Source organism: Sciurus carolinensis, chromosome 17 (assembly GCF_902686445.1).
Source record: "Sciurus carolinensis chromosome 17, mSciCar1.2, whole genome shotgun sequence".
In the NCBI taxonomy this organism is placed as follows: domain Eukaryota; kingdom Metazoa; phylum Chordata; class Mammalia; order Rodentia; family Sciuridae; genus Sciurus; species Sciurus carolinensis.
The window spans coordinates 35,763,941-35,776,224 of NC_062229.1; the positions used below are offsets into that span (position 1 = coordinate 35,763,941).

General features: G+C 40.7%; 1 protein-coding gene across 11 annotated transcripts in view; it reads right to left on the reverse strand.

Moving 5' to 3' along the window:
* Positions 1–546: 546 nt before the first annotated feature.
* Positions 547–12,284, reverse strand: part of Cnot10 (CCR4-NOT transcription complex subunit 10) — a 66,573-nt gene continuing 54,835 nt past the window's right edge. For 8 of the 11 annotated variants that reach the window (XM_047532227.1, XM_047532222.1, XM_047532221.1 and 5 more), the window contains 6 exons: positions 10,055–10,168; positions 7,933–8,063; positions 7,151–7,186; positions 6,730–6,857; positions 2,406–2,481; positions 547–981 (listed from right to left, as the gene is read on the reverse strand). In XM_047532227.1, the coding sequence (XP_047388183.1) occupies positions 827–981; positions 2,406–2,481; positions 6,730–6,857; positions 7,151–7,186; positions 7,933–8,063; positions 10,055–10,168 (640 nt within the window). In that variant the 3' untranslated portion in view covers positions 547–826. The remainder of the gene's footprint in view (positions 982–2,405; positions 2,482–6,729; positions 6,858–7,150; positions 7,187–7,932; positions 8,064–10,054; positions 10,169–12,284) is intronic. The other 3 variants (XM_047532225.1, XM_047532224.1, XM_047532220.1) reach the window with 1 other exon arrangement.

Genomic DNA, 12,284 nt, shown 5'->3' on the forward strand with positions numbered 1-12,284 from the left:
CTCCTGTCTCAATTTTCCAAGTAGCTGGGTTTACAAGTGTGTGCCAGTTTCATGTTCTTCTCTGTCAGTATTCTTTTTTTTTTTTTTTTTTTTTTGGTACTGAGGATTGAACCTAGGGGCCTTTAACCACTGAGCTACATCTCCAGCCCTTTTAAAAAATTTTTTTTTTTTTTTTGCGGTGCTGGGGATTGAACTCAGGGTCTTGTGCTTGCAAGGCAAGCACTCTACCAACTGAGCTATCTCCCCAGCCCCCTTTTTTAAAATTTTAAGACAAGGTCTCACTAAGTTGCTGAGGCTAGTCTTAAACTTGCAATCCTTCTGATTCAGCCTTCCGACTTGCTGGGAATACAGGTGTACACCACCGACTCTGACTCTGTCAATTTTTTAAACTTCAGTACTAAATCTCAGATGTTAAAGTACTCTTTTTTGTTTTTGTTTTTTTTTGGGTGCTGGGGATCGAACTCAGGGTCTTGTGCTTACAAGGCAAGCACTCTACGTTAAAGTACTCTTAAACAGTTGCAAGAAAGACTACCAAGACTATTCTGATAAGACCATGTTTTAATTGCTATGACACAGATACATCATATAATGGTTCAAAATTAATTGTTTGGCAGGGGTTAAAAGAAAATGGCTGAAAATGAGTTTGTGAATCCTTAATTTTAAGTGAGTGGCTGCCAAAAATTTCAGGGGTAGAACTGTCTCAAAATTGTATCTTCAAAACTAGCACCCGTTACCATCTGTCTTTCATTCATTTTGTTGTAATACAACTAAGAAGGCCATAAATGCTCCCCCTAGTCTCAGGTAACAGTTTCCCAAAAGCAAAATATCACTTCCTCTGCACAGTGGTGAAAGCTGGCATTTGGATGGGCTGGATCGGGTGGACAGGCTGAAACACTGGCTTCTTTCTCATTTCCGAGTGTGTTTTCACTGTAGGGAGCAGCTGATTCCTTTTGATGATCTGTAAGGCCAGCTGGGTATTACCTGTAAAAACACTTTCCATTAAAACACACACACACACACACACACACACATATATCAAAGTACCACCACTCCACACAAAGCAGGTCATCAGAATCCCACAAGGGAGGTAAAAGATGATCTATAAGTGTCATGGTCTGCAGCCTTGACTGGATACTGGTATCACACATCCATCCCATCCACAGAAAAAAATGTTTTTCAACAATTTATTTTTTTGTGGTAATGGGGACTAAACCCAAGGATGCTCTAGCACTGAGCTAGATCTCCAGTCCTCTTTACTTTTTATTTTAAGACAGGGTCTCACTAAGTTGCTCAGGCTTGAACTTGTCATTCTTTTGCCCCAGCCTCCCAGGTAGCTGTGACTATGGGCACGCACCACCATATCAAGGCTCCATCTCCAGAAATTCTGATTTAAAATGGGAGCCTGTAATCCCATCTACTTGGGAGGCCAAAGGAGATGGATTCCAAGTTTGAGGCCAGCCTCAGCAATTTAGCAAGGCTATATACAACATAGCAAGACCATGTCTCAAAATAAAAAAATAAAAAGGATTAGAGAATGTGTCTCAGTGGTTAAGCGTCCCAGGATTAAATCCCTGGCAGAAAAATAAATAAATAAAATAAAAATAAAAAGGGCTGGATGTGTCCCTGGGTATCATTAAAAAAAAAAAAAAAAAAAAAAAATTACAGAATCAGGCCTCGAACTCTGATCTTTCTGCTCAGCCTCCCAAGTTACTGGGACTATAGGTGTGCATTACCACACTTGGCCTCTCAATGGACTTTTTCTGTAGTATTGGGTATTGAATCCAGGGCTTGGTGCAGTTCTGTATTTTCACAGATAAAAGGAAATACTCTTAATCTGTAAGATACCACAACTCCTTAACTATGACATTTTCACTGGAAGAACTTGATAGGCAACATCTTTAAGGAAGGTATATTTTCTCCCCCTGGTACTAGGGTTTGAACCCAGGGGGAACTCTACTACCACTGAGCTACATGCCCAGTCTTTATAATTTTATTTTGAAATAGGGTCTCATTAAATTGCAGATGCTGGCCTTGAACTTGCCATCTAACTGTCTCAGGCTCCTAGATTACAGGCAGGCACCACTATGCCTGGACAAAGTTTTTTTTTTTTTTTTTTTTGTACTGGGGATTGAACCCAGAGGTGTTTAACCACTCAGCTACAACCCCCAGCTCTTTTATTTTTTTTATTTTGAGACAGGATCTCACTAAGTTGCCTAGGACCTTACTAAGTTGCTGGGGCTGGTTTTGAACTTGTGATCCTCCTGCTTCAGCTTCCTGAGTCATTGTATTTATAGGTGTGTACCACCATACCCAGCCCAAAGTCTTGATTTTTAAGAGAAAAAGCAGACAAAAATAACCTTGGGCTCTTTGAGGGGATACAGTCCTAACTATAGGGAAATACTCACCATTCTGCAGTTCGAGGTAGACTGCCAACAAGATGGCCTCAGGGGGCACCTCTTTTGGATGGATCATTGAAGCTGCCTTTGTTCAAAACAGAAAGACACCCATGAAAACCAGTAACTTAAGATACAAATTCCAAGCAACAACAACAACAACAAAATAATTTTTAGTTAAACTTTGTCCTGTAGAATCCACTATTTTTTTTTTTTTTTTTTGGGGGGGGCGTGGTGGCGTGGTGGTGGTAACCAGGGATTGATCCAGGGATGTTTTTACTACTATCCCCAGTCCTTTTTTTTTTTTTTTTTTTTTTTTTTTTTTGGGGTGCTGGGGATCAAACCCAGGGCCTTGTGCTTACAAGGCAAGCACTCTACCGACTGAGCTATCTCCCCAGCCCCACCCTAGCCCTTTTTATCTCAAGACAGGGTCTTGCTAAGTTGTTTAGGGCGAGGATTTTTTTGGTACTGATGATTGAACCTAGGGGTGGTTTGCCACTAATCCACGTCACTGGCCCTTTTTATCTTTTTTTTTTTTGGTAACAGGACTTGAACTCAGGTTCTTAATTATATATCTTGTCTATAGGGGACACCCCTGACTCTATTATCACAGGTCCAATGTCTGCTGGCTGCTCTGCACCACAGATACAGCTGTATTTACATGAAAATCTGCATTCCCATGTTTTCCTAAGTGAAATTTCAATACTATAAGCTGCAAGTTGCCAATGTCAGGAACAAGGTAAAACTTAAACAGCTGACAATACACAAAAAATGCCTCATTTAGACTGTATAATGCCCAACACCAACACCCCCTACCCCTGTACTGAGGCTGGAACTCAGGGGGTACTTTTACCACTAAGCTATATCCTGCGTCCTTTTTATTTTTTGAGATAGGAGGATCTTGCTAAAATGTTGAAGCTGGCCTGGAACTTGCCATCCTCTTGCCTCGTCCTGAGTCACAGGGATCACAGGCATGCACTACTGCACCAGGCGATGTTCTCATTATTAAGGACTAAAACCTCACAGAAATTAGTCAAATAAATTCAGTAATAAGGAAGGAAAGCCTGGGTTGCTCTGGTCCAAGCATTATAGTTTTCATTACTCAGTTGGGTTTCTTTGGGCTGCAGTCTTTTCCTCACCTTATCAACTTATATTTCCCCATCTAGTGTCAGTTGCTTACTGCTTCCAGACTGTTCTGCTTCTTCCCTTAATCTAAAAGGATTAATAGTACTTCTACAAATATTTATTGAGCAGAGGTAAATGTGGGATAAGACAAAGGCTTCCTTTGACAATAATGCATGGAAATAACGACCAGATTTACCTAATGCTAGGAAGAGAGGCTAAGTGAAATGTGCAATGAAAATGAAAAGAAAAAAAATGCCCCCTCCCCCTCCCGGGGGTTATAGCCAGGATGTTCCACCACTGAGCCACATCTCTGGTCCTTTTTATTTTATTTGAGACAGGGTCTTGCTAAGTTTCTTAAGGCCTCGACAGATTACTGAGGCTAGTCTCAAACTTGAGATCCTTCTGCTTTAGTCTCCAGAGTCATGGGGATTGCAGGTGTGTGTCACCATACCCGCCTCGAGAAAGATTTTTTCCCAGTGCTGAGAATTGAACTCAGGGCCTCACACGTTATAAGCAAGCACTCTACTACTGAGTTACTTCCCCAGCTCTCCAGTCCTTGAAGAAAGGTCTGTTTTTTAAATTAAATTTTTTTTTTTGTGGTGTTGGGGTCTTGTGCACATTGGTAAACACTCTACCACTGAGATACACCCTCAGTCCTAGAGTAAGTCCTTTTGAATCAGGAGATGTGGGAATAAGGGAGGTCTGTCTTAGTGCTTGCAGGTAGGGATCTGGCATAAAATGGGGGGAAATGGTATTTATTTATCACAGTACTGGGGACTGAACCCAAGAGCACCTGACAACTGAGCTACATTCCCAGTACTTTTTGAGACAGGATCTTGCTAAATTGCTGAGGCTGGCCTGGAACTTGTGATCCATCTGCCTCATGTTCCAGAGTAGCTGGATTACAGGTGTACATCACCATGCCCAGTTCATGGGAAAATGGCATTGAAACAGGAGGCCTGAATGCAGGGTTTTGTGAGGGGACTAGAAACTTGCATTGGGTCAGTTCCTGGCATACTAGGAGAAATCCCAGGCTAGGGGGGAGCCTCATATAAAGAGCTTATGACCTTACATTGGGGTAGGGAGCCTTTTTTTGGTGTGTGGGGGTTACTAGGGATTGCACCCATGGGTACTATACCACTGAGCTATATCCCCAGCATGTATGCATTCATTTATTCATTTATACTAGGGACATAACCCAGGGGCGCTTTACCACTGAGCTACATCTCCAGCCCTTTTTTATATTTTGAGACAAGGTTTTGCTAAGTTGCTTAAGGCCTCAACAGATTACTCAGGCTAGCCTCAAACTTGTGATCCTACTGCCTCAGCTTTCTGTGTGCCACTCTGTGCCTGGTGTAAAGAGGCTTTTATTCATCTTACATCATTGAGATATAACAACTTAGTCCAGAAAAGATTTCTATATTTATAGGCCTACCTTTATTATAGGCAAGAGCATGGTCACCATTTTGTGGATATTAAAAACTCTTTCCCTGCAAGTGGCTAGTAAACACAGGATGTGCTATTCTTTGCATTGACCACAGTCTGCAACTTTTTTTTTTTTCATAAAATACAAGAATCCAAGGCTACAACATTATGAGGTTTAATGGCATTTTGCCTACTAGTGGCTCAGAATGGTCAGTGGTGGGCAGGCTATCTTGGAAACATCTACTTGGAGGCCTTTCCAACTCCTCATGTCATTGTTCTGTCCTCCTAGGCAGGGTGGGCCTCCCAATTAACAAAGATCCAGTCACTGGATTAACCTAAAAACCAAGGACCAAAACAAAACCCTCTCAGACCTCAAACCAGGCCTGACCCCATCTGTCTCTCCCAGCGTGTCAGCAGCCATGGCCACCTGCTATATGAGAACCTGAACTGGACTGTACACACTGTAACTTTAGATCAAAAGCCCTGTTTGCTGTAATTAGGGTGCAGGGGCACTTCTATTTTTTAAGTTACTTTTAATATTTTGTGGCGCTGGGTGTCAAAACCCGGGTCTGTGCATGCTAGGCACATACTTTATCCCCAAGTCCCAGGGACACTTTTAAAAGGGTTGTTAAAATACCTTAGCCTTGCTACTGAGAACAGTGAGACATCTTAACTTTTACCGGTTTAATTCATACACTCAATTCCTAGATAATATCAAACATGCTTCCCTGGATTGTGTGTCACTTTTGTGATTTTGGATCAGAAATGCTCACTAGGGTTGGGCATGGTGGTGGTAGCAAGCCTGAAATCCCAGCAACTCTGGAGTCTGAGGCAAGAAGGGTCACAAGTTCAAGGCCAGTCTCAGCAACTTCGTAAGACCCGTCTCTAAAGTAAAATATGAAAAAGGGCTGGGGAGGTGGTTCAGTGGCCAAGTGCCCCTGAGTTCAATCCCTGGTACAAAAAAAAAAAAAAAAAAAAAAAAAAAAAATGTATATACATACATACATACATCAGGCTGGGCTCAGTAGCCCATGCCTATAATCCTAGCTGTCTGGGGAGGCTGAGGCAGGAAGATCATGAATTCAAGCCATCCTCAGCAATTTAGTGGGGCCCTAAGCAACTTAGCAAGACTTGGTCTCAAAATAAATTATAAAAAGGAATGGGGGGCTGGAGAGAGAGCTCAGTCGGTAGAGTGCTTGCCTTGTAAGCACAAGGCCCTGGGTTCAATCCCCAGCACCTCCCCCCCCCCCCCCCCCCAAAAAAAAAAAAAAAAAAAAAAAAAAAAAAAAAAAAAGGAATGGGGATGTGGCTCACAGGTTAAGCACCCCTAGGTTCAATCCCTGGTATTACCCCCTCAAAGAAAAATAAATCATCAGGAAACACTTTCCATGAAATGTGTATGTTCATTTGCAATGCTGATCAGTTATTTACCATTCAAGAGTATTTGTTTTTGGTACTTGAAATTGAACCCAGGGGCACTTAACAACCGAGCCACATCTCCAACACTTTTTTGTATTTTATTTTAGAGGCAGGGTCTCTCTTGCTGAGTTGCTGTGTGTCTTGTTAAGTTGCTGAGGCTGGCTTTGAACTTGCAATCCTCCTGCCTCAGTCTCCCAAGTCAAGAATATTCTTAAACTTGAAAATAAGATTCCAATTTAACAAACTGACCAAAAGCCTCAAACAAACAAACAAACAAACAAAACAAAAACAAAAAACAAATGGTAATTCTCAAACCATTTGCTGGCTGCTTTACAAGAAGGTTCAGCTTTACCCACTGTGGCCTTACCTGGTGCAGACATTTTCGTGCTTTGTCATATTCGCTCCTTAGGCAGTATGCACTGCCAAGATTGAATAGCATCACTGTCCTGGCAGAGTTGACAGAACTGGGGTAGCACTGAGGGGCCCGCTTCCCAGCTGTGGAAAGACCATGGACATAGTGAAGAGTCTGTGCTCAGGCCGAGGGAGCAGCCCAATCTACAGCCCTGAGGAGCCACTCAGTGAAGCACAGCACTACTTCTCAGGTAGGCAAAGGACAGAAGATTTAGGGTCTAGAACTTGGGGATGCAGGACAGGCTATTTAAATATTTACATAGCTTTTTCTTTCTTTTTTTTTTGCAGTGCTAGGAACTGAACCCAGGGCCTCATGCATACTAAGCAAGTGCTCTACCACTGGGTCACACCCCCAGCCTTCAAAACTTCTTACTTACAGGATTCCATTGCTTCATTTTCGCCCTTGTCTGATCCTACAGAGACATGAAAATAAATCTAAGGGACAGGGCAACAAAGCATATTTTTTAAAAATCTAAGTCTCCTTATAAAGTAGCAACTTAATATAAAGTAATTAGTCACAATATTTACTATTAATGTATTGGAGGTTCTATTAAAATATGTCAGAATGCTACCATCTACCACCCCAATCCTGAGAGCTCAACTCAAATAAAGGAATGCGGGCCACATAATTTCACTTCTTCAAAAGCTTAATCACAACTTAAAATTAACTTTTGAAAATATTTTCCTTCCCTCATGGATTCGAGATCTGCCCGAAGTAAAAATACAGACTCAAAATCAAACCCAAATGAATCCTCTAAGCTGGGTGTGGTTGCAGGAGCTTGTAGGTCCAGCTACTCTGGAGGCTGAGACAGGAGGATCCCTTCAGTCTTGGTTTAAGACCAGCCTGGGCAATGTAATAAGACCCCATTTCTTGAAAGAAAGGGAAGGAAAGGAAGGAGGACCCCATTTCTTTATAAAAAGAAAGGAGAAAAAAAATCCTCTTAACATCAGTCTTTCAAAATTAAGAATTTAGACCAAATGACCAACTCATAGGATCACTTAACAAATATTACAAAGTAAGTATAACCCAAAATATAGAAAGCCAGTCTGATACTTTCTTCCCTTTACAACCATACCCTTAAGTTTCTACACATCCTGAATTACGACAGGAAGGAAGTAAAAACAGTGACCAATTTTGATCGAATGTGTCCTCATTAACCTTGGTCCTGCTCATTTGAAGAGATCCCTAAGGAGACATCAGTGACATTCTCTGGGTTCAAGTGAGTAATAGCATCGGATATTCTGTCGAGAGAGATGAGGGCTTCTGCAGCATATAAATGGCCTAAAAACCTAAAATGAAAAAACATATTCCAAACTGAAAAGTAGGTCATCACCAAAATGCCCAATAAGTAATATTACCAGGTGTATTATATTACTTTATAGTGAGTATGTTTCAAATATTTTATATCCTTGAATTAGGAAAAATAGATCAACTGAGGGTTAAATTTTCTCCTTAAAAACACCTTAAAACTTACAGTAATGTTTATTTTAGTCAAATGAAACAAAGCACACATACATCAATTAAAAATGCAGTTTAAACTGGCCAATTTGTGCTCTTTTTTTTTTTTTTTTTTTTTTTCAAGAGAATATTAACACAAGAAGGTAATAAAGATCCAAAAATGAATGCCTACTGTGTGGAGCATCAGAATCAGATTATCAGATTTCTGCCAGGTACAGTGGCGCATGCCTGTAATCCCAGCAACTTGGGAGGCTGAGGCAGGAGGATCAAGAGTTCAAAGTCAGCCTCAGCAATTTAGTAAGAACTTAAGGAATTTAGCAAGACCCTGTCTAAAATAAAAAAAATAAACAGGGTTGGGGATATTGACTCAATGGTTAAGTGCCTCTGGGTTCAATCCCTGGTACCCCCTCAAAAAAAAATCAGATTCCTTCAGTCTCTGCTGCTGGAAAACTAGAAAGTACCAGGGTTCCAGATCAGACATTTGCTAGACAAACTTTACCTCTAATCCAAAGATTTTCTGCTTTCCATGCCACCTATTTTTATGCCCACTAATGTGATATCAGAAGAACACCTGCCTGGCTTATAACAGTCTGCTTCTTCCAGTTTCTTACTTTGAGTCATTTCCCGCATCATCACCTGACTGATTTTATAAAGCCTTAGATATATAATACTGTAGCTCAAAAAAAAATTTTTTTTTTGTGTGTGTACTGGGGATCAAACCCAGGCCTTGTACATGCTAAGATGCTGTCCCACTGAGTGACACTTGCAGCCCCTGATCAAACTTTTAATGACTTTTCCTACATGAGAACAAAACAAAACAAAACTAAGCTGTTATAGTTTCTTTGGTACTGGAGATTGAACCCAGAGGTGCTTTATGACTGAGCTACACACCTAGCCCCCACTGTACCTTTTTTTGGATACTGGGGATTGAACCCAGGGGTGCTTAGCCACTGAGCCATATTCTCAGCCCCTTTTTCAGTTTTAGACAGGGTCTCACTAATTTGCTTAAGGCCTTGCAGGTTGCTCAGACTGGCTTTGAACTTGAGATAGGGTCTCCCTAGTGGGGTGAGCTGGCACATGCCTGTAATCCCAGTGACTCCAAAGGCTCAGGCAGGAGAATCCCAAATTTGAGGCCAGCCTTGGCAACCTAGTGAGAACCTGTCTCAAAAATAAATAAAATAAAAAAGAGTTATGGAAGTGGCTCAGTGGTAAAGTACCCCTGGATTCAATCCCCAGTACCAAAAAAACAAAACAAAAACAAAAACCTCAAAGACAGGGTCTTTTTATATTGCCCAGGCTGATCCCAAACTTGCAATCATCTTGCTTCAGCCTCCCAAGCTGCTGGGATCACAGGAGTGGGCTACCACAGCCAGCAGTTGTATTTCATTTTGAGACAAGGTCTTGTTAAATTGTTTAGGGCCTTGCTAAATTGCTGAGGCTGGCCTCGAACTTGCAATTCTCCTGCCTCAGCCTTCCAAATTGCTAGGATAACAGGTGTGCAACACTGTGGTGGTTTAAATTTCTTTTTTTGCGGATCTTTTCTCTGAGGACTTGCTGTATTTTGGGGCCTAATGTGTTCCAGTCAGACCTAGCAGCAGATAGTCCCAAGTTTGGGTTTTTTAATGTTCAGTACAGTAAATGCCATTTCCATTAATCCTTGAGGTGCAATAGGTTAAAAAAAAATACTGCTAAGAAGTAAGAAAAATTGTAAGCTGTTATTTTCTCCACAAATATATATTCCACTGGAGGAGTAAAAAGGCAACATGTACCAGAAACCTTGAAACAAGACAAACCAGGTACATGTAGGGTAAGTCACACTTACTTAAGAGATCCTGACAGTTTAGGCTGCTGAAGAAGTTTATCTGCATGATTCAAAGCCATAAGGTTATCACCCAAAGCCAGAGCCACATAAGCACTGCAAGCAAGTATGGAACACCTGGAACACAGAAGAGAAGGGACAAAAACCTGAGTTAAAAAACAGACAATGGTTATATTTGCTAAATAGCAAACAATGTCTAATTACAGCTGTAACAAGCTGGGCATGAGAAGAGAGAAGGCCATGACATTAATGGTAAGAATCAGAATGATGGATAAAGCTACCATCCAAAGCAGTTTGATTACTATGTAAATATCATCTTTACTTTCCATCCAACTGACTCCCATCCACCAAATATAACCAAATAGTTACTAAAGAATTCTCTTAATTTAGCTTAGTGTGTGGTACTGGTTTAAAAAAGTCTGGTATTAAAAAGTCTGTAGTTCATAAAAAGAAAAAAAATACATAAAAATACATATGTGTGTATATATATATTTTAGTTGTATAGACAAAATACTTTGTTTTTATGTGGTGCTGAGGATTGAACTCAGTGCTTCACATATGCTAGGCAAGCGCTCTACTGAGCTACAATCCCAGACCTGTAGTTCTTGATAAGTAGTAGTATCAAGAATAATTTTAGGGCTGGGGAGATAGCTCAGTCAGTAGAGTGCTTGCCTTGCAAGCACAAGGCCCTGGGTTCGATCCCCAGCACCGCAAAAAAAAAAAGAAGAAGAAGAAGAAGAATTTTAAAAAGTCACTTATACAATTATTATCTTAAATGAATATTCAAGAAAAAGAACCCAGTTTGAATAAACATACATGAAGATAAAATTTAAATTACATTGATTTTGCTAAGTTGGGGTAGAAACCTAAATTTGCTTGGTTTTCAACTTAATGGGCAGTTCATTTAAAACGGATCTAGCTAAAGACTTGACACTAATAGATTGCTTGAATGTTAAACAACTGTTCCACAAAGCAATCTTAAACCCTTGTCAAATACAAATGAGGTCTGAATGGCCAACCACAAATGACCAGACTCAGAAGCAGGATTTTGAGTTATATTTACAAATTACAAAGTGCATCTTCTTATTAAATAGCTTTTTTAGTTGTCAATGGACCTTTACTTTGTTTATATGCGGTGCTGAGACTCAAACCCAGTGCTTCACACATTAGGCAAGCGCTCTACCACTGAGCTACAACCCCAGCCCCTACAATGTATATCTTATCATTAAAGTGCATTCATATAATTTCAGTCTAAGGAAGAATATAATGATCACAGCATCAGTTTCCTAATGTTCTGAAATCCTCTGACTAGAAATGGTCCTATTAGTGAAGCAGCAGAACTGGGCAAATTCAGAAGTAGTCAGGTGTTTACTCTTCACTAGCTGATAGCTGGTTGCTAGAATCTTAGAAAATGATCCACTAAAGGAAACAGTCTCCCAACACAGAAAAATAGATTGGTCCTAGAGAAGGCACAAGGAAATTAAGATAATGGCCGTGGGCTACTATGGCAAGGCTGAAGACTGTCTAATGCGGTTCCTGGTTTTATCAATCTAGGAACTGAAATTCAAAGTGGTCAGATATATTCTCTAGCATGGAGTGTGAAGTTAGTCAGGACTATCATTCAACACTGTAGACGCCCAACCCACTGCTCTTCCAGTCCTACCATAAGACTGCTCTAAATATAAGTATTTTTGATTATGACTTTCCTAAGTTCTAGGTGTGTGTGTGTGTGTGTGTGTGTGTATACTCTATCCAATCCTTTTATGAAAAACAAAATAAAATCCAAATAATACAGTTTTTTATATTTCAATATTGTGCATGTGATTTCAAATCTGAACTCTGAACTCTGTTCGCAAAAGAGTAATTTGAAAGCAGGCAAGAAAAACCACTTCCAAAGGGATTTTCCTGATGAAATACTATCAATATCCTGCGGTATCCAAAAACTGGAGTCACTGCAAGCCTGGGGCGAGGGGGGAGCTCTCCCTGATGGAGGACTCATGGGACCAGAAGAGGGAGGCATTGGATAATTAGCTATCTCCTATCTTTGCCAGTAGTTAGGCCTGTATGACAAGATTAGGTGACTTAAAATTTCTCCTATTGCTGTATTTGTAGTTATTTTAAAATGGAAATGCAGCCAAGGTGCAGAAGTGCACATCTAAAATCCCAGCAATGTGGGAGGCTGAGGCAGGAGAACTGCAAGTCTGAGGTTAGCTTGGGCAACTCACCAAGAACC